Raw genomic sequence first — 27552 nt, 5'->3', positions numbered from 1 at the left:
ACATTTCTTAATTTATAACATTTATATCTCGCATTCTGAATTTATAACATTTATATCTCGCATTCTGAATTTATAACATTTATATCTCACATTTCTGAATTTATAACATTTATATCTCACATTTCTGAATTTATAACATTTATATCTCGCATTTCTGAATTTATAACATTTATATCTCGCATTTCTTAATTTATAACATTTATATCTCGCATTCTGAATTTATAACATTTATATCTCACATTTCTGAATTTATAACATTTATATCTCGCATTTCTGAATTTATAACATTTATATCTCGCATTTCTTAATTTATAACATTTATATCTCGCATTCTGAATTTATAACATTTATATCTCACATTTCTGAATTTATAACATTTATATCTCGCATTTCTTAATTTATAACATTTATATCTCGCATTCTGAATTTATAACATTTATATCTCACATTTCTGAATTTATAACATTTATATCTCACATTTCTTAATTTATAACATTTATATCTCGCATTCTGAATTTATAACATTTATATTTAACAATTTTGAATTTATAACATATTTATATCTCGCAATTCTAAATTTATAACATTTATATCTCACAATTCTGAATTTATAACATTTATATTTAACAATTCTGAATTTATAACATATTTATATCTCACAGTTCTGAATTTATAACATTTATATCTCACAATTCTGAATTTATAACATTTATATCTCACATTTCTGAATTTATAACATTTATATCTCGCATTTCTGAATTTATAACATTTATATCTTGCATTTCTTAATTTATAACATTTATATCTCGCATTCTGAATTTATAACATTTATATCTCACATTTCTGAATTTATAACATTTATATCTCACATTTCTGAATTTATAACATTTATATCTCGCATTCTGAATTTATAACATTTATATCTCACATTTCTTAATTTATAACATTTATATCTCGCATTCTGAATTTATAACATTTATATCTCACATTTCTTAATTTATAACATTTATATCTCGCATTCTGAATTTATAACATTTATATTTAACAATTTTGAATTTATAACATATTTATATCTCGCAATTCTAAATTTATAACATTTATATCTCACAATTCTGAATTTATAACATTTATATTTAACAATTCTGAATTTATAACATATTTATATCTCACAGTTCTGAATTTATAACATTTATATCTCACATTTCTGAATTTATAACATTTATATCTCGCATTTCTGAATTTATAACATTTATATCTTGCATTTCTTAATTTATAACATTTATATCTCGCATTCTGAATTTATAACATTTATATCTCACATTTCTGAATTTATAACATTTATATCTCACATTTCTGAATTTATAACATTTATATCTCGCATTCTGAATTTATAACATTTATCTCACATTTCTGAATTTATAACATTTATATCTCACATTTCTTAATTTATAACATTTATATCTCCCATTCTGAATTTATAACATTTATATTTAACAATTTTGAATTTATAACATATTTATATCTCACAATTCTGAATTTGTAACATTTATATTTAACAATTCTGAATTTATAACATATTTATATCTCGCAATTCTAAATTTATAACATATTTATATCTCACAATTCTGAATTTATAACATTTATATTTAACAATTCTGAATTTATAACATTTATATCTCACAGTTCTGAATTTATAACATTTATATCTCACAATTCTGAATTTATAACATTTATATCTCGCATTCTGAATTTATAACATTTATATTTAACAATTTTGAATTTATAACATATTTATATCTCGCAATTCTAAATTTATAACATATTTATATCTCACAATTCTGAATTTATAACATTTATATTTAACAATTCTGAATTTATAACATTTATATCTCACAGTTCTGAATTTATAACATTTATATCTCACATTTCTGAATTTATAACATTTATATCTCGCATTTCTGAATTTATAACATTTATATCTTGCATTTCTTAATTTATAACATTTATATCTCGCATTCTGAATTTATAACATTTATATCTCACATTTCTGAATTTATAACATTTATATCTTGCATTCTGAATTTATAACATTTATATTTAACAATTTTGAATTTATAACATTTATATCTCACATTTCTTAATTTATAACATTTATATCTCGCATTCTGAATTTATAACATTTATATTTAACAATTTTGAATTTATAACATATTTATATCTCGCAATTCTAAATTTATAACATATTTATATCTCACAATTCTGAATTTATAACATTTATATTTAACAATTCTGAATTTATAACATTTATATCTCACAGTTCTGAATTTATAACATTTATATCTCACATTTCTGAATTTATAACATTTATATCTCGCATTTCTGAATTTATAACATTTATATCTTGCATTTCTTAATTTATAACATTTATATCTCGCATTCTGAATTTATAACATTTATATCTCACATTTCTGAATTTATAACATTTATATCTCACATTTCTGAATTTATAACATTTATATCTCGCATTCTGAATTTATAACATTTATATCTTGTAATTATGAAATTATAACATATTTATATCTCGTAATTCTAAATGTATTACATTTATATCTTTCAAATCTGAATTTATATCTTATTTATATCTCACATTTCTTAATTTATAACATTTATATCTCGCATTCTGAATTTATAACATTTATATCTTGCAATTCTGAATTTATAACATATTTATATCTCGCAGTCCTGAATTTATAACATATTTATATCTCACAATTCTGAAATTATAAAATTTATATCTCGCAATTCTGAATTCTTAACATTTATATCTTGCAAATCTGACTTTATATCTTATTTATATCTCACATTTCTGAATTTATTACAATTATATCTCGCAATTCTGAATTTATAACATTTATATTTAACAATTCTGAATTTAACATTTATATCTTGCAATTCTGAATTTATAACATTTATATTTAACAATTCTGAATTTATAACATTTATATCTCACAATTCTGAATGTATAACATTTATATTTAACAATTCTGAATTTATAACATATTTATATCTCACAATTCAGAATTTATAACATTTATATTTAACAATTCTGAATTTATAACATTTATATTTAACAATTCTGAATTTATAACATTTATATCTCACAGTTCTGAATTTATAACATTTATATCTCACAATTCTGAATTTATAACATTTATATTTAACAATTTTGAATTTATAACATATTTATATCTCACAATTCTAAATTTATAACATATTTATATCTCACAATTCTGAATTTATAACATTTATATTTAACAATTCTGAATTTATAACATTTATATCTCACAGTTCTGAATTTATAACATTTATATCTCACAATTCTGAATTTATAACATTTATATTTAACAATTTTGAATTTATAACATATTTATATCTCACAATTCTAAATTTATAACATATTTATATCTCACAATTCTGAATTTATAACATTTATATTTAACAATTCTGAATTTATAACATTTATATCTCACAGTTCTGAATTTATAACATTTATATCTCACAATTCTGAATTTATAACATTTATATTTAACAATTCTGAATTTATAACATTTATATCTCACAATTCTGAATTTATAACATTTATATTTAACAATTCTGAATTTATAACATTTATATCTCGCAATTCTGAATTTATAACATATTTATATCTCACAATTCTGAATTTATAACATTTATATTTAACAATTCTGAATTTATAACATTTATATCTCGCAATTCTGAATTTATAACATTTATATTTAACAATTCTGAATTTATAACAGTTATATCTCGCAATTCTGAATTTATAACAGTTATATTTAACAATTCTGAATTTATAACATTTATATTTAACAATTCTGAATTTATAACATTTATATCTCACAATTCTGAATTTATAACATTTATATCTCACAATTCTGAATTTATAACATTTATATTTAACAATTCTGAATTTATAACATTTATATTTAACAATTCTGAATTTATAACATTTATATTTAACAATTCTGAATTTATAACATTTATATCTCACAATTCTGAATTTATAACATTTATATTTAACAATTCTGAATTTATAACATTTATATCTCGCAATTCTGAATTTATAACAGTTATATTTAACAATTCTGAATTAATAACATTTATATCTCACAATTCTGAATTTATAACATTTATATTTAACAATTCTGAATTTATAACATTTATATTTAACAATTCTGAATTTATAACATATTTATTTCTCGCAATTCTGAATTTATATCTTCATGAATTAGAAAATGAACCTTTGATAATGTAAATTTTACTGCACACCGCTGAGAAATAATAAACGTTTTACATTCTTATAAGATTTAAAAAATGTGTTTTTAAGAGATTTTATTATGGAGAATACAATTACGCTGTCGTTTAAGAGATTAACTGCTTAAACAGTTGCAATAAAACATTGCAAAAACATGAAACATTGCAATTACCTTTAATTTAATTAATACATTTTTTTTTTATCCTTTGGCAGAAACAAGCGTCCATTGAAATATGACCCGGACATACTCTTACAGTTTTTGTGGGATTAATAAATATAATCTTTCATCTGATTAAATAAACCAGCACATAAAACTATGATTCATTAGAAGTGGAGATTTACCTTGAACTGTGCGCCGACGGACTGCTTCCTGGTCGAGTTAAAGTTGTCATCTGCAACTTTTAACTAAAATTAAAATGCACATGAGGTCATGAGGGGAAACTGCGATCGCTCGCAGCTTAAAGTATCACTGATCTCACAGGAAAGACTCATCTGTCATTTATACAGCTATAAATATAACAGCAGCCTATCAACAAATCTGAGAAATATTAGAAAATGGGTTTTAACAAACACTGGTGTCAAAAAAAATTAAAATAAAAATTAAATCTTAGATATACCTTGGCTTTCCGTGGCATTAGTGTTCCTGTTCGGGATATTGTGGCTGAAAAAATAGAAAATATATTAAATAATAATGAATAAATGATCGTGGGAAACTACAATCAAATGCTTTTTTTGATGTTGATTAAGGTTTAAGTATCTATAATAAATAAATCAATAAATTAATAATAATTATAATAATAAAGAACAATTACTTTGGGAAAAACATTGGGATAAATTAATCACATCAATGGAAAGATGATTTATTCAGCTTTCAGATGATATATTTATATAAAATTTGCACTTTAGACTGGTTTTGTGGTCCAGAGTCACAAATAAATAACATATATAAAGGGAAAACATTTAAAATATGTAATAATAATCATAAACATAATAAATAAATAAAAATAATTGTGTGTATTTAAACTCAAATCACACAACAATATACACTTTTTTGTTGGTTGTGGCGTGAACATCAGTAAATTATCTAATTCTGAAATAATAATAATTTTTAATTTCTTTAAAATAAAAAGATCACAAGTTTACTGACCCCCAACTTTTGAATGGTAGTGTACTGTATACTTTTTAGAAATATATTTCTATTTTAAATAAATGCTATTCTTTTAAACTCTTTATTCATCAAAGGATTCTGTAAAGAAAAAAAAAAATAACAGGTTCCAAAAAAATAAATAAAAAAATTAAGCTTTCAACACTGATAATAAATCAGCATATTTTCATGATTTCTGAAGATCATGTGACACTGAAGCGTAGAAATACAGCTTTGACCACAGAATATCTATTTTTTAATTAATATATACAATTATTTTTATTTATTATTATTTTAAATATTTTAAATGTTATTCAATAGGATTTTTTTGTGTAAAAATATCTAGCAATACATAAAAAAATCAAAAATACACACACACACAAAAAATATATTTATGTGTGTGTGTTATTTATTTTAATTTTATTATTGTTAATATTTCAGATGAAGATAAGTTATGATGTTCAAACAACAACCAACAACAACAAAAAAATAAATATATATATATATGTATGTATTTTGTTGTGTGCTTTGAATATACAAGAATTTTTACATATTTAAAAAAAAAAGATTTTTTTAATGTAAACATATCTAGCAATAAATAAAACAGTTTAAATACAAACACACACACACTATATATATATATATATATATATATATATATATATATATATATATATATATATATATATATATGTGTGTGTGTGTGTGTGTGTTTGTGTGTGTGTATATGAACTTTATTATTTTTATTTACTGTGTAAGTGTGTGTGTGTGATGTTTTTAATTGCTGTATGTGATGTGAGTGTTTACACTGATCTATCGCTGTGTGAAGATGGGAGTGATGCAGACCTGCGAACAGAACGCTGAGGAGAGGAGTGACGCTGTTGATGAAGAGCTCGCGAATGTTTGCTGGAATCGTGTCTCTGTTTTTCTCAAGAAATCCACTTGCATTGTACTGCACCTGAACAGACCACACAGGAATAATGCACACACGATGAAGAAACACACCCTTATTAATGCATGCCCTCTGGGAAAAATGCAAATGCATCATTTAATTATTAACCAGCACAACAATTCCTTTGTTGATCTATGAAGCCAGTGATCAGGGGAACTGTGCTGATGGTGGTTTTGCACACTCACCTTCCCAGCGTAGTGCACAATCGTGAACACAGGCGTGTGGCTTCGCACAACCTCAAAGCTGGGAGCCGTTTTAAATTTGCTGTTTAACTTGTCGACAAAATCACGGTCAGTGGCCTGTGGGTGCAGAAACATCATCATATGCTTTTAATATAAATACTGATTTTAATGTGTTTGATGCACAACACATGACTAATGTCCTGTACATGGACCACAAATAAATGATATATCTCCACCATTCATATACAGCATTAAATGGACAGAAAGAAAATTAGCACAAAACAGGCAGAGCTTATTGTCTCGATGTCTCTGTTGCTTATTTTAAATTCAATGGCTATTAAAATAAGTAATGCATTTATAATGAGGCATATGGGATAGTTTAATTTTGTTAAACCAATTAAACACATTTTACATTTTTTTATATAATTTTAAAGAAATTGCTATATTAAAAAAATAAAATAAAAAATAATCATAATATATATAATTTACACCAATTATTAAAAATATGGAGGATTACCACCGAAAATAAATTTTGACCTTCAGTTTGTAAAATGTAAAATGTTGTATTGTGCTAAAGCAATTAAAATGTTTAAAATGAAAAGTTTTAATATAATTTTACAATTAAAAGAAATTGAAATAACAGATTTAAATGATATTAAATAAATAAATAAATAAATAAATAAAGTATTTTAATGCAGCTGGATAGAGGATTACCACTGAAAATATTTTTTCATACTTCAGTTTTTAAAATGCTAATAAAAAAATAGCATTATGTTAATGCATAAATATTATTATCAATACTTATATAATTATAAATAAATATTTTAAAATAAAATTAAAAATTAAAAGAAATTGAAATAACAGATTTAAATGATAATAAATAAATAAATAAATAAGTAAAAAAAAAAAAAAAAATTTTAAGTAAAAAGTATTTTAATGCAGCTGGATAGAGGATTACCACTGAAAATATTTTTTCATACTTCAGTTTTTTAAAATGCTAATGAAAAAAATAGCATTTATGTTAATGCATAAATATTATTATCAATTATAAATAAGTACTTTAAGCAAACTGCAATACTTAATTTAAATTATTACATCTAATTATGTGTACAAAACCAACATAATAACATTTAAATGCAGCCCAATGGAGGATTACCACATGCATTTATTGTCATACTTAAAATAAAAAATGCATTTACAGTGATGCATTTACGAGGAAAGTCAATTATATAAATTACTAATAAAAAACAATGAACCAAAATTCTATGTATTTTAAATATAATTTTAAAAGGTTGCAATGCTTAATATATTAAAGTACAAATATCTGTTAAATGCATAGAAAAGCATCTGCTAAATGCATAAATGTAAATGCCACAATTTTAGTTATTTGTATTTACTCAAATAAATGTGATTGTGGAGGACTTGATAAGATGTGTCTCAGATTTGTACCTGAGGGAAGGCGCTCTGCTCATCCAGCAGTGAGAGAATCCCGATGGGTTTAGTGAGGAACAGGTCCTGAAACAGAGGAACAAACCTGGCATGGGTGAAAGAGTTTTGCAATAATCACGGCGGGTGAAAACGGTTCTGAACACAGACGCACCAGAATGGGTTTGTTGTCCTTGTAGGTTATGGTCTCCCATGTGATGCCTTCCTCTTTATATTCCTTCTGCTCCATCAGAAAAATGTGCTGGAGGGAAACGACATTGAAAATTTGATTATTATATTCATGGAGTGACAAATCATGTCCTTTTTTAAAGATTTGAACATGAAAGTGGCATTTAATGGCTCCTCACATCTACTGCATTGGTGTATTTTTTCTTCAAGCCTTTATTTGAAATTATGTTTTTTTAAGATTTTTTTGTCATGTTAGAGTAATGCATTTATAAAGAGGCAAGACAAGCATGTGAGTTTCATTTGCTAACACAATTATATAAGTATGGATTTTAATTAAAAAAATAAATAGTATAATTTAATTTTAAAGAGATTGCAATACTTAGAAATGTATTTAAATTACTACACTTTCAGGTATAAAGATATGCTTAACATAACAAAAATGTCTGGTATTTTTAATGCAGCCCAATTTAGGATTAACACACACACACACACAAATCATTTTGCAAAAATCAAAAAGCAAAAAAAAAAAAAAAAGAAAAATAAATAAATAAAAGAGAAAAAAGAGAAAAAAAGAAAAATACAAACAGATTTTAATAAAATTATAAAATTGTATATTAAAAATAAGTATTTTTAAAAATAATTAAAAAAAATAATATTTAAAAATTTATTATATTTAAATTATTACAATTTTAGGTGTAAAAATACATGCAATATAACAAAAAAGCTTAGAATTTTTAAGGAGGATTACTGAAAATAATTTTCATGCTTCGATTTATAAAACGCAAAAAAAAAAAAAAAAAAATAAATTAAAAAAAATTCATAGATAGTATTTATTTTTTATGAGGCAAGACATGCTGGATGGATTTAATTTTGATGATGACACCTGTAGGTGTATAAATATGTCCAATAAAAAAAAGTCTAGTATTTTTAATGCAGCGTAATGGAAGCGAGCCACAGAAGCCTTTTATCTTTTATCTTTTGACCTTTTGTTGTTTTACTGACAGACACAGACAAAAGGAGACTTGAACCGAACTTTTTGAAGTGTCAGTGCAAGTGCACAACTCAAGCGATGTGAAATATGTTTTCCAATACGATTATCAAACTCCTAACGAAGCAGGATGAAGCATGACTTACATGGTTGAAGAAATACTGGAGCTGTTCGTTAGCCAGATTAATGCAGAGCTGCTCGAATCGGTTCACAGCGAAGTTTTCAAAGCCAAAAATGTCAAGGATTCCTGTAAAAGAGCAAACCACAAATTTCACTCATCCAATGGAAAAGCATTATTTTACAAAATAATAATTTTCAGTTTCAGAGAAATGACTGGGATTTGTCCTAACGTGCACCTTGGAGATTGAAAATGTTTCTTTTTTGAGATCCCAGGAGCCCAAATTCAGACCCAGAACAATAAAACCCACAGAAGAGGTGGGAGTTCAAAGGAGGAATCTTTATTATTACCAAACTGCAGGGAGAGGGAGAGTAGATATAAGTCATGATCTGCAAGATTAACCACAATCTGATGTGATCTGACCACCTCAGAGATCTGACCACCTGTTGAGCTGCTGCAAGAGCTTTTGGAGCACAGCAGCTGTGGTCAAAGAGTTCCCGTGTGTTCTGATTGGTGGATGATGATGATGAGTGGATAAAGACTAGAGCAATCAAATAGTGAGAGAGTGATCTGCTCACCTGGTTATGTTCGTGGATGTTGGATGAATGGAAATATTGATATTTTATTTGTTAACAACATACTTTTCCTACCTTAATTTCAGTAAATGTTATGAAATTAGAGAACTAAGCCAATAGTAGCGCTGGCGGTGTCATTTGATGTGGATGGGAACTTCAGATTGTGAATCATTTGAGTCAGTTCGGGAGTTTGGAGCGGGATCGTGAATCATTTGAATCAGTTCGGGAGTTCGGAGCGGATCGCGAATCGCGAATCATTTGAGTCAGTTCGGAAGTTTGGAGCAGGTCCGCGAATCATTTGATTCAGTATGGGATTCGCAAATCATTTGAGTTAGTTTGGGGATGGCGAATCATTTGAATCAGTTCGAGAGTTTGGAGCGGCCGGGTTCGCGAATCATTTGAGTCAATTCGGGAAATCGGAGAGGGATCGCGAATCACTTGAACCAGTTCAGGAGTTTGTAGCAGGTTCGCGAATCATTTGAGTCAGTTCGGGAGTTTGGGGTGGGATCGCGAATCTTTTGAGTCAGTTCGGGAGCAGGGGCGGAGCGGGGGGGTGGCTAATGGGGCTTAAGCCCCGAATGTTTTGTCAAAAGCCCCGAATCTTTTAGCTTTTTTAAAATAACTTCAACTTTGTTTCATTTCCTCTCAGTCTCTCAGACTGGAGCGGCAAAAAAGAAAAGAAACAAAAGCTCTATTACTGTGCGTTGTGGCGGACGGTAAAGCATCACGCATCACTTCGCTTGTTTGCCAACTGCCGATAAAAACTAACGAAGAAGAATATAAATCATCTTCTTCGTCGTTGTCATTAGGGGCTGGTGGGCTTTTTATTTCACCGCCGTCGTAGCGAGCTCACTGACTAACCGCCTGAAATTAACATTATGGACATAACAATTTTTTTTAAAAGGAACTCGTAACAGCAAACCTCACCAGCCAGAGAGAGATTCAAAAGCAATATATCCCAATGTATCAAATGCTAGGTTATTTCAGGGCATGTTTTACAACTGTTCTCGGCACATTCGTGGGATAAGAAGATAGATTAATTGAGAAATATAGCTGGAGAACAATTAAATACAAAATAGTTTGTAGGCTCTACTGGGTGAATATTTTTTTTTCTGAGTAACCATCATTTTTCCAGATAGTGTATAGATTTTTAGGCATTCTGTTATCTCAAACAGCCTGAAAAATAGTGCATTTAGCTCCCTGCGGAGTACACCCCTGCAGCCCCCTAGGTTTGGGCTAAGCCCCGAATGTTTACATCTTCTGGCTCCGCCCCTGTTCGGGAGTTCGGAGCGTGAATCATTTGAGTCAGTTCGGGAGTTCGGAGCGCATCGCGGATCATTTGAATCAGTTCGGGAGTTCGGAGCGTGAATCATTTGAGTCAGTTCGGGAGTTCGGAGCGCATCGCGGATCATTTGAATCAGTTCGAGAGTTCGTAGAGGGATGGCGAATCACTTGAACCAGTTCAGGAGTGTCGTTATTATTCTGAAGAACAATTTGCCGAACAAATAGTTATTGATTCCATGTTTTCGTTAATTAATTTCAACTGCAGGAGCCTCTATAAAAACTCTGATAAAATAAATGATTACTTGCATACTCTCAAGGGACTATTTATGATGATAGCTTTATCAGAAACATGGGTGCAAGAAGAACGAGGTGTTGTATTTCATATTGATGGATATGAATTGTATCACATTAACAGAACAGGTAAGAGATCAGGAGGTGTCACTTTGTTTGTGAATAAAGATTTAAAATGTAAACAAATTCAGTGTATAACGATGGCAATTGATGATATAATGGAATGCATTTCGGTGGAAACTGAATTGAAAAAGATTAGTAATATAATTGTTACTTGTATATACAGACGACCTGGGTCTCTGATGGAAACATTTATAGAAAAGATGGATGAGGTATTGAGTAAGGTAAACGAAAACAAAACTTTTTTAGTTTGTGGAGATTTCAACATTGATTTATTGAAGAGCAGAAGTAATCCGCTGACTTTTCTTGAGTTAATGTACAGAAGAGGGTTATATCCTTTGATTGATAATCCCAGTAGAATTACAGAGCAATCAGTAGCCTAACCTTAACCGATAATGTCTGTATAAACTGCTTTAAAGAAAACATAAAATGTGGATTAGTAATAAATGATATAAGTGATCACTTGCCAATTTTTGTTACTTTTACTTGGCAATTAAAAAGAAGTAAAGAGGAGATAGGGTGTAGACTTGTAAGAGTAAGAAACGATGATGCTATAAATAGGTTTCGGAATGATCTCCTAAATGAAGAAAATGAAAAGTAAAAGTAAATGAAAATAGAGAGCAATGGGTATCAAAAGGATTGATGAAGGCATGCAAAAAGTTTCCATTTATAAGTTTCCAAATTATTACAGTTTGTTTTATTTGCAGATGATACTAATTTCTTCAGTTCTGGAAATTATATACAGAAATTAGTAGAATCTATTGAATATGAAATGACAAAACTGAAGAAATGGTTTGATGTAAATAAGTTGTCATTGAATTTAAAAAAGACAAAATTTATGGTCTTTGGAAATTGCTTTATCCATAGATGGAGTTGATATTGAGAGAGTGTTTGAGTTTCGTTTTGATTGGTGTAATTATGGATGATAAGCTATCATGGAAACCTCACATAGCACACATTAAAAGACAAATCTGCCAAAACATTTTTGTTTTAAAAAAAGTGAAGGAGGTATTAAATAAGGAAAACAATGAAAATACTTTATAGTTCACTCATCGTACCATATTTTATTTATTGCATAGAAGTCTGGGGGAACACATATCAGATAAATATAAAACCTTTATCTATTCTACAGAAGAGAGCTATAAGATTTATTCAAAGTTAAATATCGAGAATATAATTTGCTTAATCCAGAATATTAAAGTTACAAGATTTGGTTTAGTTTCAAACACTAATAATTTTGTTTAAAGCAAGACATAAAATTTTAACAGAGAAATTACAACACATTTATCAGTTAGAAAAACAGTTCAGTAGGAGAAGGTATAATTTTAAACATCAATTTGCACGTACAACAATAAAACAAATGTGCCCCTCAGTTATGGGAGTAAAATTGTGGAACTCCTTGCATGATAATCTTAAAAGTTGTAGTAATATTGTACAGTTTAAGTATAAGTATAAACAAAGTATATTCAGTCAGTATTAATATGGCGAGGTCTATGTTGTTTTTGGTTTTGCTTGGTTTTGTTTTGCTCTATATATATTGGGTCTAGTAATATTGGTCAGTATAAGTATAGACAAAAACAGAGTAAATTCAGTCAGTATTAATATGTTGAGGTCCATGTTGTTGTTGTTTTTTTTTTTTCTCTATATGTATTGGATTACTTGTTGTTTTGTTGTCTGGGCATTGCTTGATTTATTATAATGCATGAATGCAGATTTTTAAACCAATATTGTTTTTTGTCAGTGTAATTTTGGTTGTATGCTGCTTAAGAAAGGTTATTTTGCTTTTGGAATAGGGGACATATATTATAAGATTTTATTTTCTTTCTGCTCCCTTTTGCACATGGGAATTTAAATCATTTCGAGAGTTCGGAGTTGGTTCGCGAATCATTTGAGTCAGTTCGGGAGTTCGGAGCGAGTTCACGAATCATTTGAATCAGTTCGAGAGTTCGGAGTTGGTTCGCGAATCATTTGAGTCAGTTCGGGAGTTCGTAGCGCGATCGCGAATCAGTTCGAGAGTTCGGAGCGGGATCACGAATCATTTGAATCAGTTCGAGAGTTAGGAGTTGGTTCGCGAATCATTTGAGTCAGTTCGGGAGTTCGTAGCGCGATCGCGAATCAGTTCGAGAGTTCGGAGCGGGATCACGAATCATTTGAATCAGTTCGAGAGTTCGGAGTTGGTTCGCGAATCATTTGAGTCAGTTCGGGAGTTCGTAGCGCGATCGCGAATCAGTTCGAGAGTTCGGAGCGGGATCACGAATCATTTGAATCAGTTCGAGAGTTAGGAGTTGGTTCACGAATCATTTGAATCAGTTCGGGAGTTCGTAGCGGGTTCACGAATCATTTGAATCAGTTCGAGAGTTCGGAGTTGGTTCGCGAATCATTTGAGTCAGTTCGGGAGTTCGTAGCGCGATCGCGAATCAGTTCGAGAGTTCGGAGCGGGATCGCGAATCAGTTCGAGAGTTCGGAGCGGGATCGCAACTCATTTGAATCAGTTCGGGAGTGCATTTTGAGTGCGGTCTTTCACTGCATTATTCGGTGTATTCAAATGCATTTATGAATGCATGTGAATGATCACAAAATTCACGATATGGGGGTTAGAAAATGTATATATTTATATAATTTTTTTCTCCAAAAATCAGCATGATTAAAATGTGATATTAAGTTACTACAAACAATAATTTAATTACAAATACAAAATGTTGCAGAATAATGAATGAATAATAGCCTAAAGAACCTTTCTGCCAAAGGGGTTCTTTCTTGTCATTATAGAACCTTTTTAGCATAAAATCCCCAATGAACCCTTTTTTCTAAGAGTGCAGGTAGTTGAGCATCGCAAGAGTCAATTTACCTACAATCACAAAGGAGATATGTGATTGGTATTTTTTTTTAAATGCATCATCTGAAAGCTGAATAATTAATCTTTCCATTGATGTATAGTTTGTGAGGAGGACAATATTTGTCTAAGATACAACTATGAAAATCTGGAATCTGAGGGTGCAAAAAAAAAAAAAAATCTAAATATTCAGAAAATCATCTTTAAAGTTGTTCAAATGAATTCTTAGCAATGCATATTACTAATCAAAAATTACGTTTTAATATATTTACAGTAGGACATTTATAAAACATCTTCATGGAACATAATCTTTACTTAATATCCTAATGATTTCTGGCATAAAAGAAAAATAGATAATTTTGACCCATACAATGTATTTTGCCTAATATAACCCAGAGACGTAAGACTGCTTTTGTGCTCCAGGGTCACATTTATAGTACGTCAGCCATAGAAAAACCTGTATCAGCTGAGCCAGTGTTATTTTACTATTTTTTATTTAATTTTTTATTTTAGTATACACACTTTCAGTATTTGTTTTACTTTATTTTAACCTTTTATTTTAAATTAAGTTTGAATTTATTTTTTATTTTAGTTTTAGTCATTTAAATGTTTCTTTTATTTTATAGTAGCTTTATTTGATTTAACCTGTTAACTGTCACTCACGTTTTTGAAGATAGACATGAATGTGCATGATACAAACCTAACTTTTTATAATTCATGACTGAAAACATTTTGTAACGTGATGTGGATGTACCATTTACATGGTAATGCAATGTATGATTTTAAAATGGGTTTTGAATGATGAATTTTGAGATTTTATGTTTTCAAGTGATATATAACTTAAAAAGGCAACGAGGAAGTCTTTTTTTTAAACAAAGGTCAAATCTCCTTTTGTAATGTAGATTTCTGAGGGTGCACTCTTGTCATAAATTCATCTATTACTTTTCCTACATAATTTTTAACAAAACATATTGGTATAATATATATTTGGGAGTCTTAGACCTTTCCAACGATATATAGTTTGTCAAGATTAGATTAGATTTGATTGTAATATAGTATAGTCAACGTAGGCGTCCCATATACGGGACGGGGTGACATTTAACAGGTTAAAAGACAGACACAAGTTTCTCAGTTTGAACTGGTATATTTCTCACCTATTTCACTGAGCTCCACGTCACAGTCTACTTTAGGAGCGAGCAGCTCGTTGATTTTACTGACGATCCATCCGAACACGCGGCCGTAGGCCACTTTAGCGATGGAGTCTCTGGCGTCTGAAACACACGGTGGTTAATGTGAAGTGTGTTAGACGCACTAGTGATTTCAGAGTGAGTGTGTGTGCACCTTCAGCCTGCTGCTGGTTGTGGAGTCTCTGGATGCATTCTCCTCGAGTCACTGATGTAGTGCAGGTCAAACTCTTCAGTAGATCCTCTTCCTGAACGCCAAACTGACCCTGCTTACAGAAACAAGCTCACACCGTTTTGCCAAGAAGAAGGCCCTTCTCTTAAGGATGCATCCAAATAAAACAAAATCACAGAGTGATTAGCTGATTAAAAAGACTGTGATTTAATTAAACAAATAAATGCACTGCATGCTGTAGAGTTGTTAATTTCACTTATTTTCTTTCACATGCATTTGAAAACACAACCACTTTCCCAAACATGCAACGAGAAGAGCTTTACAGCATTTTTGATCAAAACAACCTTTAAAAGTCCTTGCATTTTTTGTCAAAATGAAAATGTGATGGTTTAACATTTTAAAAAACAAAACATAATTTGATTTACTTACAATTTATTTACAATTCAGTTTATTTACTTTTAATTTAAAATGAAGCTTCTATAACGTAAAAGAAAAATTTTAATACTAAAACTAAAATAAAAAATTATATCAAGCTTAATTTAATTTATTTACAAAATTTATGTAAATATTAAAGCTGTAATGTAAAATAAAATTACTATATTTATTGTGCTAAAACATATATATATATATATATATTTTTTTTTTTTATTTATTTTTTTTTCACTGAAATATTTTTTATAAGTTTTTAATTTAGTTTTTTTGTTTTGTTTTGTTTTGTTGTTGTAATAATAATAATAATGGTAACACTTTGCAATTAGGTTTCATTTCTTAATATTAATTAACTATATGAGTTAACTTGAACAAGACTAATATTTTTTATTAAACTTAGTTATTATTAAGCCCGATATTTACTAATACATTACAAAAATTAAAGTTGTATCTGTTACATTAATGTACAGTGAAATAACATAAATGTGACGATTTCTATCAACTAACATTAACAAAGGACAATAAATGGTGTCAAAATATTAGTAGATTAAACATTAGACCTTGCGGTAAAGTTTTACATTAATAATAATAATAATAATAGTATTTCTAATTAAAAAAAGCATTGCTTTGTATGAAAATATAATCTGAATAAATAATAATAATGTGAAATATGTAATACTGAAAAGAAAATTGAGCTTTGGTTATTATTTATACTATTTTTATTGTATAGCCAAATTTAAATAGTCACATAATTGTATTATAATTTTATGAAAACCTGGGAAAAAATGTTGCATCAGGAAATATAAAAGTAATTTTTTTTTTCTCCAAATTGTCAATCGTCCCTCTCAAAACATGCACAAACTCTCGAGGTTAGTGTCTAGACTCTTTAAATCTTAGTCAGTTAAATCATGTAGTGCAATACGAAACAGATCAAATGCACTGAACTGTGACAAAAACAAAAAAACACACTCACAAAATCAAAAACGACACACAAAAAACAGATCCTGCCATTTGGAAAGAACAATGAATGTGACCGAGACGTAAATGTCACGCAGAAAAGGTCAAGCTAATTTGTGCTTTCTAAAAAAACGCTGCGATGTTTCAACACAACTTTGACTCATTTGCATAGTTATAATAAAACACATCTAATATAATGTGCCAAATCCGGCCCATAAAGTTGACAGATATCGTTCTGCATTAACCAGAGAAATTCAGCATACAATTATTAACAGTCCCGTATCTGTATAACCCCAAATAGAGTTTAAACATAGCCGACTCGGGTGTCTTATCGTAAAACACCAGATGTAAGCAGATTCACACCTCCTAACAGTTTGCTCGCAGAAGAGTTTCTTTGTGTGTGCACGGGCTGTAATTCACCGGATTCAGCATTCAATTAAGTATTTCGATCAGACTGCAATTTTCATGACAAAAAATTAAAAATTGGCAATGATTATTATTGCTAGAATTACTATTAGAAATATAACAATTATTATAAAAAAATATTCAACAAAAGGAAAATAATTTTATTAATTTTAAAATAAAATAATATAATACATTTAATTTTACAGTATAACAATATTAATATTTATGATTCATAAATTACAAAATGGCCAGCATTTATTGTGATTATAAGTAATAATAATAATCATAATAATAATTATTATTATTATTGTTGTTGTTGCATTTTATTATTATTATTATTATTCTAAATAAATAAAAATATTCAACAAAAATTAATATTACTACTCTATTATTTCAGTGTAAAATAAACATAATATAATACATTTTAATAATAATAATAATAATAATAATATAATAATGATAATAATAATTATTATTGTTACATTTTATTTTTTATCATTATTATTATTAATAAATACAAAATATTCAACAAAAATAATTATTACTATTGTAATTTTAATGTAAAATAAAATAATAAAATACATTTTATTTCACAGTACAACAATACTGATATAATATTTTTGGCAGAAAACGTTCTCTTTTGTTGGCAACAGGCTGGTAGCACATGCATTTATTTAATTAAATCAGTTTTTGTGATTTAATAAATCGCACTAATCATTAAAGCCCATGCCTTAACCAGAGCAATCTATATTAACAATATGAATTTCTGAATTTGCTTTGCATGTAAACTGTGCTGCATCGTCCAAAAGCATTGTGAGTCTAAATAGATCGTAAAAACCATTATACGTTTGGGCTGACAAACTATACCTCTTTGCCAATTTCATGCATCTACTTAGCATTTGAGGTTTAGGCTATTTGCATTTTGAGCTTTTATACTGACCTTCTTCACACTTCTCAAGGTGTGGTGTTAAAAATACATTTCACGATGGTTGAGACCTTTTGCATGCACCGTCACGTGTCATGTCTTCTTGTGAATTGCGACAGTGCCACAACTAACAACTAACAGGAAACTCACCGCAGTAGCTTTTAACCATCCACGTGATTCCTCGGACACCTTCAGAGCGTCACTGTCTGTCGTTTCGAAAGCGATGTTCCCCAAAGACAGAATGCCAGCTAGAATCGTCATCATGTCCACCTTTTCCTGCGAACGAGATGTGAAGGTCTGTCAGGGTCACTGCGGGTTCATGAAGCTACTTTTAAGACCTTTTCAAGATCAAGTAAAGACATTTAAAGAATATGGTCAATATGGTCTCTGAATGAAAGTGTCTTTATTATCAGTGCTTCAAAGTTTCACATCTCCATTGTGTTTTAGATCTCCAAATATAGATATATATCTCTGCTCAAAACCACTAGAATATGCAAATAACTTTTACTGTAGTCTTGCTTTCCAGTGCAAGATTTACTTGAGAAGCAAAAGGAGAAAAGACGTTTTGTTTAACGAGAAATGCATGAGTTTATGATTAAAATGAGAACAAATATCTGTCAGTGAGCAAAGGGAAAAGTAGTCCCGGACGACATAAACTTATCTTATCGTAAATCTGCAACTTTTAAAACCCCCAAAATACTCATTTTGAAACATTTAATGTCAATTTAACACTTTCTGCTTAGATTTAGCACCTTTTTAATGGTTTAATTTGTGGAAGGGCTAAATTGAGACTGGTCTACAAAACAAAATCTGTAAGATGCATTACAAACACTGCACCATTTTTAAACACCATTAACTTTAGGGTACACAAAATGATTTTTTTTTAAGTATGCATAGTCACTGTAGCATCTTATTTAATGAGTTAATGTCATATAAAAGCATTTCGAAGGAAGGGTTTGTTCTTACCTGCTCCTCAAATCCTACCATGTCCATGGCGTTAAACACTTCAGCATATTTCAGACGCCAGGCTTGAACCACGTCTTCCTTCCCAAATCTCCCATTCAAATAACTGACAAGAGCAAAAAGATTATTATAAACTTGAATAATATTGCATTTCAGATCGGTTTTAAATGCCATTTTTAACAAGCTTGAAACACTGGTTTTATTATGTGCATGGCAAGTTTTGATACGCAGATGTGTAAAAACGAATATAAAATGACTAAAACCTAATACTGAAACTAACATTTAAAAATCCGTTATTTGACGTAAAATAAATGTTAACCGACATACAATTAAATATAAAAAAACTTGTTTCAGCTAGTTTCCAAAGCAATAATTATATTGCCTATTTTAACTTAGTTGTACTAAAATAAATAAAACTGAAATAAAAATGAGAAACTATATACAAATAAAAAAAACAAGAAAAACTTTAAAAAAATGAAACACACACAAAATTAAATTTCTAAAACTTTTACAAAAAAATAAATAAATAACAACGCAAAATATAAAAATAAAAAAAGAGTCAAAATATTAATAAAAGCTACAATGGTGCGATATAAAAAAACTGTCTTAGTATGTAAAATGCAGTTATATTATGACTGTAATAGCTAATAGCTTAAACAAATCTCTTATATTAGTCTAACATTGCAACATTTATTTTGTAATACTTTTGTGTAACTCTAGCCTTGTCAATTTAATTAATTTGTTAAAATCACTGTAACCTTGAGAGTTTTCGAACGTATCAGAATTGTGCATCACCTGACAATGTCTGGTATCAACCTTTTACACAATGAACACAGTATTAAGAAACATGACGTACGTGTCACAAATAGTTCTGTGAGAGTCATCGTCTGACACACCTTCAATAAACTGCATGGATAAGATGCTAATCTATGACCTGCGTCGTGAACAATGTTGTTGAAGCGGTTTCAAAAGCACATGACATCACCGATGACTCACCGGTAGTGTGTCGGGTCCAGGAGGCCGTATATCTCTTTATCCTCCGTCGAGATGCCGGCTAACATGAAGTAGAATATATGGAAGTTCTGCTCACCCTCATCCTGATGAACCACACGGGATTTCTCCAGGAGGTACTCGTTGATTTTGGCCCCTTTTACTAAAACGATATCAAAACTTAGGTTGATGTTTAATAAAAGAATACTGAATTGATTTATTGGTCTGGAAACACGCCCAATGGAGGTCATATGATCCATCTCGGTTAATGGGAAGTGCGTAATCTTTTCTGTCTGTGGTAAACAAACCTGAAGAGTTCTGGAAGCGGAGCTGGATGTATTTCCCGAAGCGACTGCTGTTGTCATTCATCACCGTCTGAGCGTTTCCAAAGGCCTCGAGAAGTGGATTCACCTATTCAGACACAATCATGTTAGGCAGAATCTTGTTTTAAAAAAGCATCCCAGAATGCACCACAAAACCGGTTGAGAGAATGACAGCATGTTTCGGTCACAACATCAATGTGTTCACTATAATTGGTTTTCTTGTCAATATTTCTATTTCATTTATTTTAACATGATGTACTAAAATAACAAACTGAAGCCAGAATTTCTAAAAACAGTACAACACACATACAAGCAATATCACCGGAGGCTGTAGGTAATCACAGAGTGCTGATAAACAGCCATATCGCACTGCTACGAGCGTGTTATTGCATTTATAAAACAGTTTGAAGGCACGAGTGTGTAAATACATAAGAAACAACAACAGTGTTTCTAAAATCCCTCTTTTTTACAGAACTACTTCCTTCCACCACAGATTCAAATTTCAGTTTGAGAGTTTAACAGCTGAAGTGATGTTCGATGAGGAAGGCGATATCTTTGTCGTACTGTCCTTTCATCTGTTAAGAGTGATTTCTCAGTCTTTTTGTTACCTGCATCTTACAAGCTGTTGTTAAAAGTTAAAATAACTTCCATTTCAGTCTCTTTCAATATAAAAGTCTTTACCGCTCGTAAAACTGTCTCTTGTCGTCATTTAATAGCAGAAAAATGTAACTAAAATCACCATCATGAACACCCACTACTATTATGTGTATAAATTATTATTTAATGAATACTAAAAAAGAAAAACAACAGCCATTATAAAAGTACAAAGGCAGTGCTCTGATACACAGCATTGAAGTTACATAAAATATACGTGATGAGATTTTGCACACAAAACAACAAATAATAATAATAGATTAATGAGACAAAGACTGTTCGTTAGAATTACCCAAAATGAATTATATCTCATGTTTAACCACTATAAAGACATAAGATCCAATGGCTAATTACAGAAGATCTGGCTGTGACACAAAAACAGTATTTTTTTTTTAATTATAATGGATTTGAGAGTCCGCCATTGACACGTGGAGTGATACAAAAGGTGAAATGTTTGGAGTTCTGTTATCACTAGAATACTGCACTCTTCTCAGCCAATCAGATTGAAGGAACTGTTGCATAAATATACAGTATATACACAAACATCCATTAATCAATTATACATCAATGTATTTATAATGATATAAATACATTTACACACGCACACACAAACACACACATATATATATATATATAGGAACAATGTTTTAAACTGTGCTCAGTTTGACAATCTGAATTTAAATGACTCACAGTTTTAAAGTAGTATATCAATTATTGACTCGTTTGTCATTTTGATGAGCAATAAGAGTCTCTTTTGGGACACTTTTGGCAACTTTGGCTTTGAACCAACCAGCAAGAGAGAAAACGGAAACAGGGACTCTGGACTGCTGAGTCTCGTCTTTGATTTTGGAGATCCTAATACCAGTTCTTCCACTCCAGAAGGTGACAACAAAGTTTGCTCACTTCTCTATGCAAACATACAGTGTGACAACAGATGGTTTTCTTCAAGAAAACAGTCTTAAACCACGTCGGATTGACATTGGGGCCATCTGTGAGAGTGAGAACTCTGATTGGACATTCAGTTTAGCGAACGAGTCAGTGTTGGAGAAATTAAGCAAAAGTGAAGTAAATGAAAGCGGCACTGTTCTAATGTTATGATCTCATCCAATATTTCCATAACTACACGAGCTGCTTAAAATGAAGAAACTTTGCAATATAACTGATATTTAAAATGGTAAGCAAGCACTGGTTTGTTTACAATTCGTATATCTGCGTATAAATCGTATTAAACCATGTTTTGGTATCTCATTTTGAATGATGAATATATGTACTATTGATAACTGGTGATATAGACTGTTTAATCCTCTCAGACAGATGCAGAATGTATGTGTTAGTTTGTAGTCAGCTGTAGTCTGTGCCATGTGATCAAGTGCAGCTTTTTGGTCCAGACGCTGCAAATGCAAGACGAAAACACTGTCCTTTGAAGTCGGCTTGGTGTATCCCCGGCCTTAAAGCACATCACACATCGTAGGAACATGATGTTAAAATGTGTTATACACAAACACAAATGCAGAAAGAGAAGTCACATGGAGCAAAGGTTGCCAAATCCATGTGCAAATGGGGTCTAAGTGTATCACATCTTGATCGGCTAATATAACAGCAAGACTTTCCTGAGTCACACCAGTGGGTGAAATGCTCTGGCTGATGCAATGCTTTAGAGAGTTACGGTCACTTCCTAAACTTCTCAGATGTCTCTCTGAGCTCCCCCAGACATCCTGTCTTCCCAAAAGAGCTGTGAGAAAAGGTTCATACAATTTTGGAAACATGCTGGCAACTATTTCGAGTGCTAACACATGTCAAAATCTTAGCTTAACCAATGGCAGATGGATGAAGTGTTCAGAAAACCTGCTTAAAAATGTTTTTATTACATTTGCGTGAACTAGTGATGCAGAAAGCACATACTTTACCTTTAAGAAACGATCAAACTTTAATGTTAACTAAACATCCCTATGTTTCTATTTAAAGCTGATACCGGCCTTAATGATTTAGGATTATTTAAATGCAAAGATTTTTCTCTGTAATTAAATTTATATTTTATTTTACATACTATTTGCTAAAATAATCACTTGAAAAATAATACATTCTAAAAAAACAAAAACATTCTGAACTGTATAAATCAACAGATTTATACTTTCATCAGAGATTGTGAGGTTTGTGGCACGAAATGTGTATTAGATATTTAAAGACTTGCTTAAAATATGTATTTACTGAATGCTGTTTAAATAAAATCATAAGTCTTGTTGGCCAAACAGAAAAACTTATCGGCCGATATTTACAAATTGGCCATATATTGGCCGATAATATATCGTGTGACCACTAAAACATTTACCCAATGTTTGAATGTCTCACTGTTCTCAATAGCTATGTTTTTGAATAAATTAACTAGTGTGGAAAATTGTAATATTGCATAAAACATTTGCAAATAAAGCATCGTTTCCATTCCATGGTTTCAAAAGAACAAAATCGTCACTTTTTGGGAAACCGGCACAAACTATCAATAATAAAAATAAAAGTTGCTACAACCAGGGAGAGACAGAGACCTGTGGCTCTTTTTTCCTAAATAATAAATTACTTGCACCAGATGAAACACATTTACAAACACTGTCATGTTTTCTTGAGTTCAGATGCTTGATCTTCAGAGCTGTTTTTACGTTATATCCCGAAATTCGCTTAAAAACACATAAATTATCTTTATTCCAACATTAGGGGAAAAAAAAGTTTACAAAATAATTGTTTATAGCATTCAAATAATGCAAACGTTAAAGCCTTAAGATAAAACGTTCTAACTTTTGGAAATTTACAAATCAACCTTTAGTAAACGTTGTTAAAAAAACATCATGCTAATGTTCCCATTCACATTAGAGAACCAGGACAACCTACTGTTCCCACAATCAAAAGGGTTGTTTTGACAACATTAATTTGTTTATGTAAGTTGATTTATGTAAACATATGTAAAGTAGATCTACTATTAAATTGCACATGAATGTAAACACTCCAGGGTTAAAATATGTAATATTTCACACTCTCTCCGCTGGAAAGTTTCCGCAAACAAACATGAAAACACGACATTGCAAAGCCAGCGAACCTACAGGAGCAGAAGTAAAACCGCAACAATTATAGCAACAACAAAGATGGATATCAATACATACTGGTTTCGAAATAAGCAACCATCATGGGTTTTGTCATGAAAAAACAAGAGTTTACAGAAGTAAAGGTCACTCAAAAACACAGAGTCATTCACCACTTTTTTAAGCAACTCATTTCATCAGAACTGATGCTAGGAAAGCCTATGATGTGCCAAGAACTGGACATCTCCCTGTCTGACACCAGTCTGCAGATTTCAATGATCTGAAGCAACACAGGAAACTTATCTTACCTTAGTTTATACCTGGTGTTTATTGAACAATCAAACCTGACACATTTCTGACTACGTATTGCAATCGACATTAAAGTTAGCCAACCTGCTGCTAAAGACCAAAAGACGTGACGTGTGCAATGGTGTTTTGTTATGCTTACATTGGCGCAGTGGCAGACATGATGAATATTAGCATATTATAGCTTTGAAATGTGTTTTATAGGATCGTCTAGGGCCTATAATTACAGATCTGAGCAGGTCAGAGGGTCAAAGATAAGAACGATGCCAATTCCCATGAAATCACAACACTAAACTGTACTGGGAACAAACATAAATAACCTCTACCATGAACATCTGTTCCTCAAACTAAACCGAGACCTCAAAATACTAAAATATTGCTGTCGCACCCACATATGTGACTCTTGACCACAAAACCAGGCTTAAGTCACTGGGGTATACATTTACATTTGTGCATTTAGCAGATGCTTTCATCCAAAACGACTTGCAGTGCATTCAGGCGATACATTTCTCTGTTTACCAGTATGTAAAAAAAATAAATAAATAAAAAATTATAGCATGAATTCATTGTAAGTCAGGTATATTTGTAGCAATAGCCAAAAAAAAATATTTTAAGTAAAGGTCCATGGGTCACATATTTTCAAACACCAATCTAATGAGTATTTATATATAAAGTTCAAGAGGCGTGTATTAAAGAGCCTTTTTTTTAACAGTCTAAAACAGCCTGATTTGCTATTTATTATTATTATTATTATTATATATGGATTTTCTCATTTAAAGCACATTTGATTGGATAAAAACGCCTCAACTGCAAGATGAGCAATCAGTTTCATTAGGCATTTTCCTGGAAGAAACTGTTTTTGCATATGCATATCTGCTTAATCTTTTAGTTTTACACTAGAATGAAGATGCAGGCTTTCTCTAGGTTTCATGAAGGAATATTAAGTCTTTTTCCAAGACCATTTAAAGAACATTTAAGGAACAAATTAAAGGGTACCTAATTTATCAATACACGTTTAACACTTTAAAGGTTGAAAATACAGCTTCATACAGATTTGCATTACATTTTACAAAATAAACATGATATTTGATATTAAATTAACTTTTACTGTACCTTCTGATGACACTGCAAAAAAGATGTACTTCCTTTGTATTTTGTCTTGCTTTCCAATGCAAATGTCTAAACATTTTTAAATCAATAAAAAAGAATTGCAAAAGACAGAAGATAACAACACTTTTTTTTTAAATCAGTCAAAATAAACTAAGTTTTGTATTAAAGCAAGAAATAAAAACTCATCATTTTGTGCAAAAACAAGACTTCATGTCGTAATTTTGCATATCAAGCAAATGTATCTTGATTTAATGATGTTTAGGTATTTGTATTGGAAAATAAAACAAAAATACTAAAGAAAATATTCTTTTTTACATAGCCTCAAGTCGCTTTGGATAAAAAAAGCATCTGCTAAATGCATGAATATAAATGTTTTTATTTTTGTTTTTGCACTGTATGCAACATCTAAAGCCATGACTATGAATTTAAGACTTTTCTGCTCTGATTTAACACCTTTTCAAGGCCTTTATTTCTAAAAGGGTGAATTAAGACCCTTTTAAGATATTTTTAAGAGCTTTTAGATACTTGCAGAAACCCTGAGACGACCTCAACCCAAACAGACATGCACTACAAGCCGTAAAAGTCCAAGTCTAATATCATGGGCTCTTTAATCCGTTTCCAAAAACATATTATAACAAACAAATTAAACACACCCCATATACCCACCATTTGAATATGTCAGAAACCACACATGTGCCTTTAACACACAGACGAGCAGTGGCCTCGAGGGTGGGGCTAGTTTCACCTTCCTGTGTGTAAATCAAACCCCGACCACCTGAACGCAGCACGCAATCACTTCTGGTTGAAGTCTATTCTGTGTAAACCTGGTGGCTGTATTCAAATGAGTGCCGTACCTGCAGGATCTGCTGCTCCAGCTGTGAGTTGGCCTTGCACAGCTCCATGATGTGTTTCAGCAGCAGTTTTGTGCTCTCAGTTTTCCCCGCGCCGCTCTCACCGCTGCGGGACAGAGATCAATACAACATACAGCATCAGACTGTGAGCGCTGCAGAGAAACAAACACTGGATCACAGAGGTCAAAGAGCAAACAGAAACACGTCAACTTTAAAACACATTCAAAACATTACACACACAGATGTTTACTTTTCAGTTTCATCTTGTATCTATCTATCCATCTATCTAGTATCTATCCATCCATCCATCTATCTATTATCTATCTATCATCCATCCATCCATCCATCCATCCATCTAGTATCTATCCATCCATCCATCCATCCATCTATCTAGTATCTATCCATCCATCCATCTATCTATTATCTATCTATCATCCATCCATCCATCCATCCATCCATCTAGTATCTATCCATCCATCCATCTATCTATCTATCTATCTAGTATCTATCCATCCATCCATCTATCTAGTATCTATCCATCCATCCATCTATCTATTATCTATCTATCATCCATCCATCCATCCATCTAGTATCTATCCATCCATCCATCTATCTATCTATCTATCTATCTATCTATCTATCTATCTATCTATCTATCTATCTATCTATCTATCTATCTATCTATCATCCATCCATCTATTATCTATCTATCATCCATCCATCCATCCATCCATCTATTTTTCATCCACCCATCCATCCATCCATCCATCTCTCTATC

The 27552-nt window shown here is 30.4% G+C and overlaps 1 protein-coding gene across 1 annotated transcript in view; it reads right to left on the bottom strand.

The window, feature by feature from the left end:
- LOC113054761 (myosin-IIIb-like) overlaps positions 1-27552 on the bottom strand; it is a 46481-nt gene that overhangs the window by 13666 nt on the left and 5263 nt on the right. The window contains exons 4-17 of the mRNA XM_026220540.1: positions 26778-26880; positions 20771-20873; positions 20469-20625; positions 19476-19578; positions 18660-18785; positions 15779-15887; positions 15592-15708; positions 9363-9463; positions 8215-8301; positions 8064-8129; positions 6618-6731; positions 6327-6438; positions 4954-4997; positions 4679-4741 (exon numbers count right to left, since the gene is read on the bottom strand). Coding sequence (XP_026076325.1) covers positions 4679-4741; positions 4954-4997; positions 6327-6438; positions 6618-6731; positions 8064-8129; positions 8215-8301; positions 9363-9463; positions 15592-15708; positions 15779-15887; positions 18660-18785; positions 19476-19578; positions 20469-20625; positions 20771-20873; positions 26778-26880 — 1405 coding nt within the window. The remainder of the gene's footprint in view (positions 1-4678; positions 4742-4953; positions 4998-6326; positions 6439-6617; positions 6732-8063; positions 8130-8214; positions 8302-9362; positions 9464-15591; positions 15709-15778; positions 15888-18659; positions 18786-19475; positions 19579-20468; positions 20626-20770; positions 20874-26777; positions 26881-27552) is intronic.

The sequence above is a fragment of the Carassius auratus genome, chromosome 35 (genome assembly GCF_003368295.1).
Source record: "Carassius auratus strain Wakin chromosome 35, ASM336829v1, whole genome shotgun sequence".
NCBI lineage: Eukaryota > Metazoa > Chordata > Actinopteri > Cypriniformes > Cyprinidae > Carassius > Carassius auratus.
The sequence above is the reverse complement of the archived record's forward strand: the minus strand, read 5'-3'. Positions and strand labels throughout refer to the sequence as shown.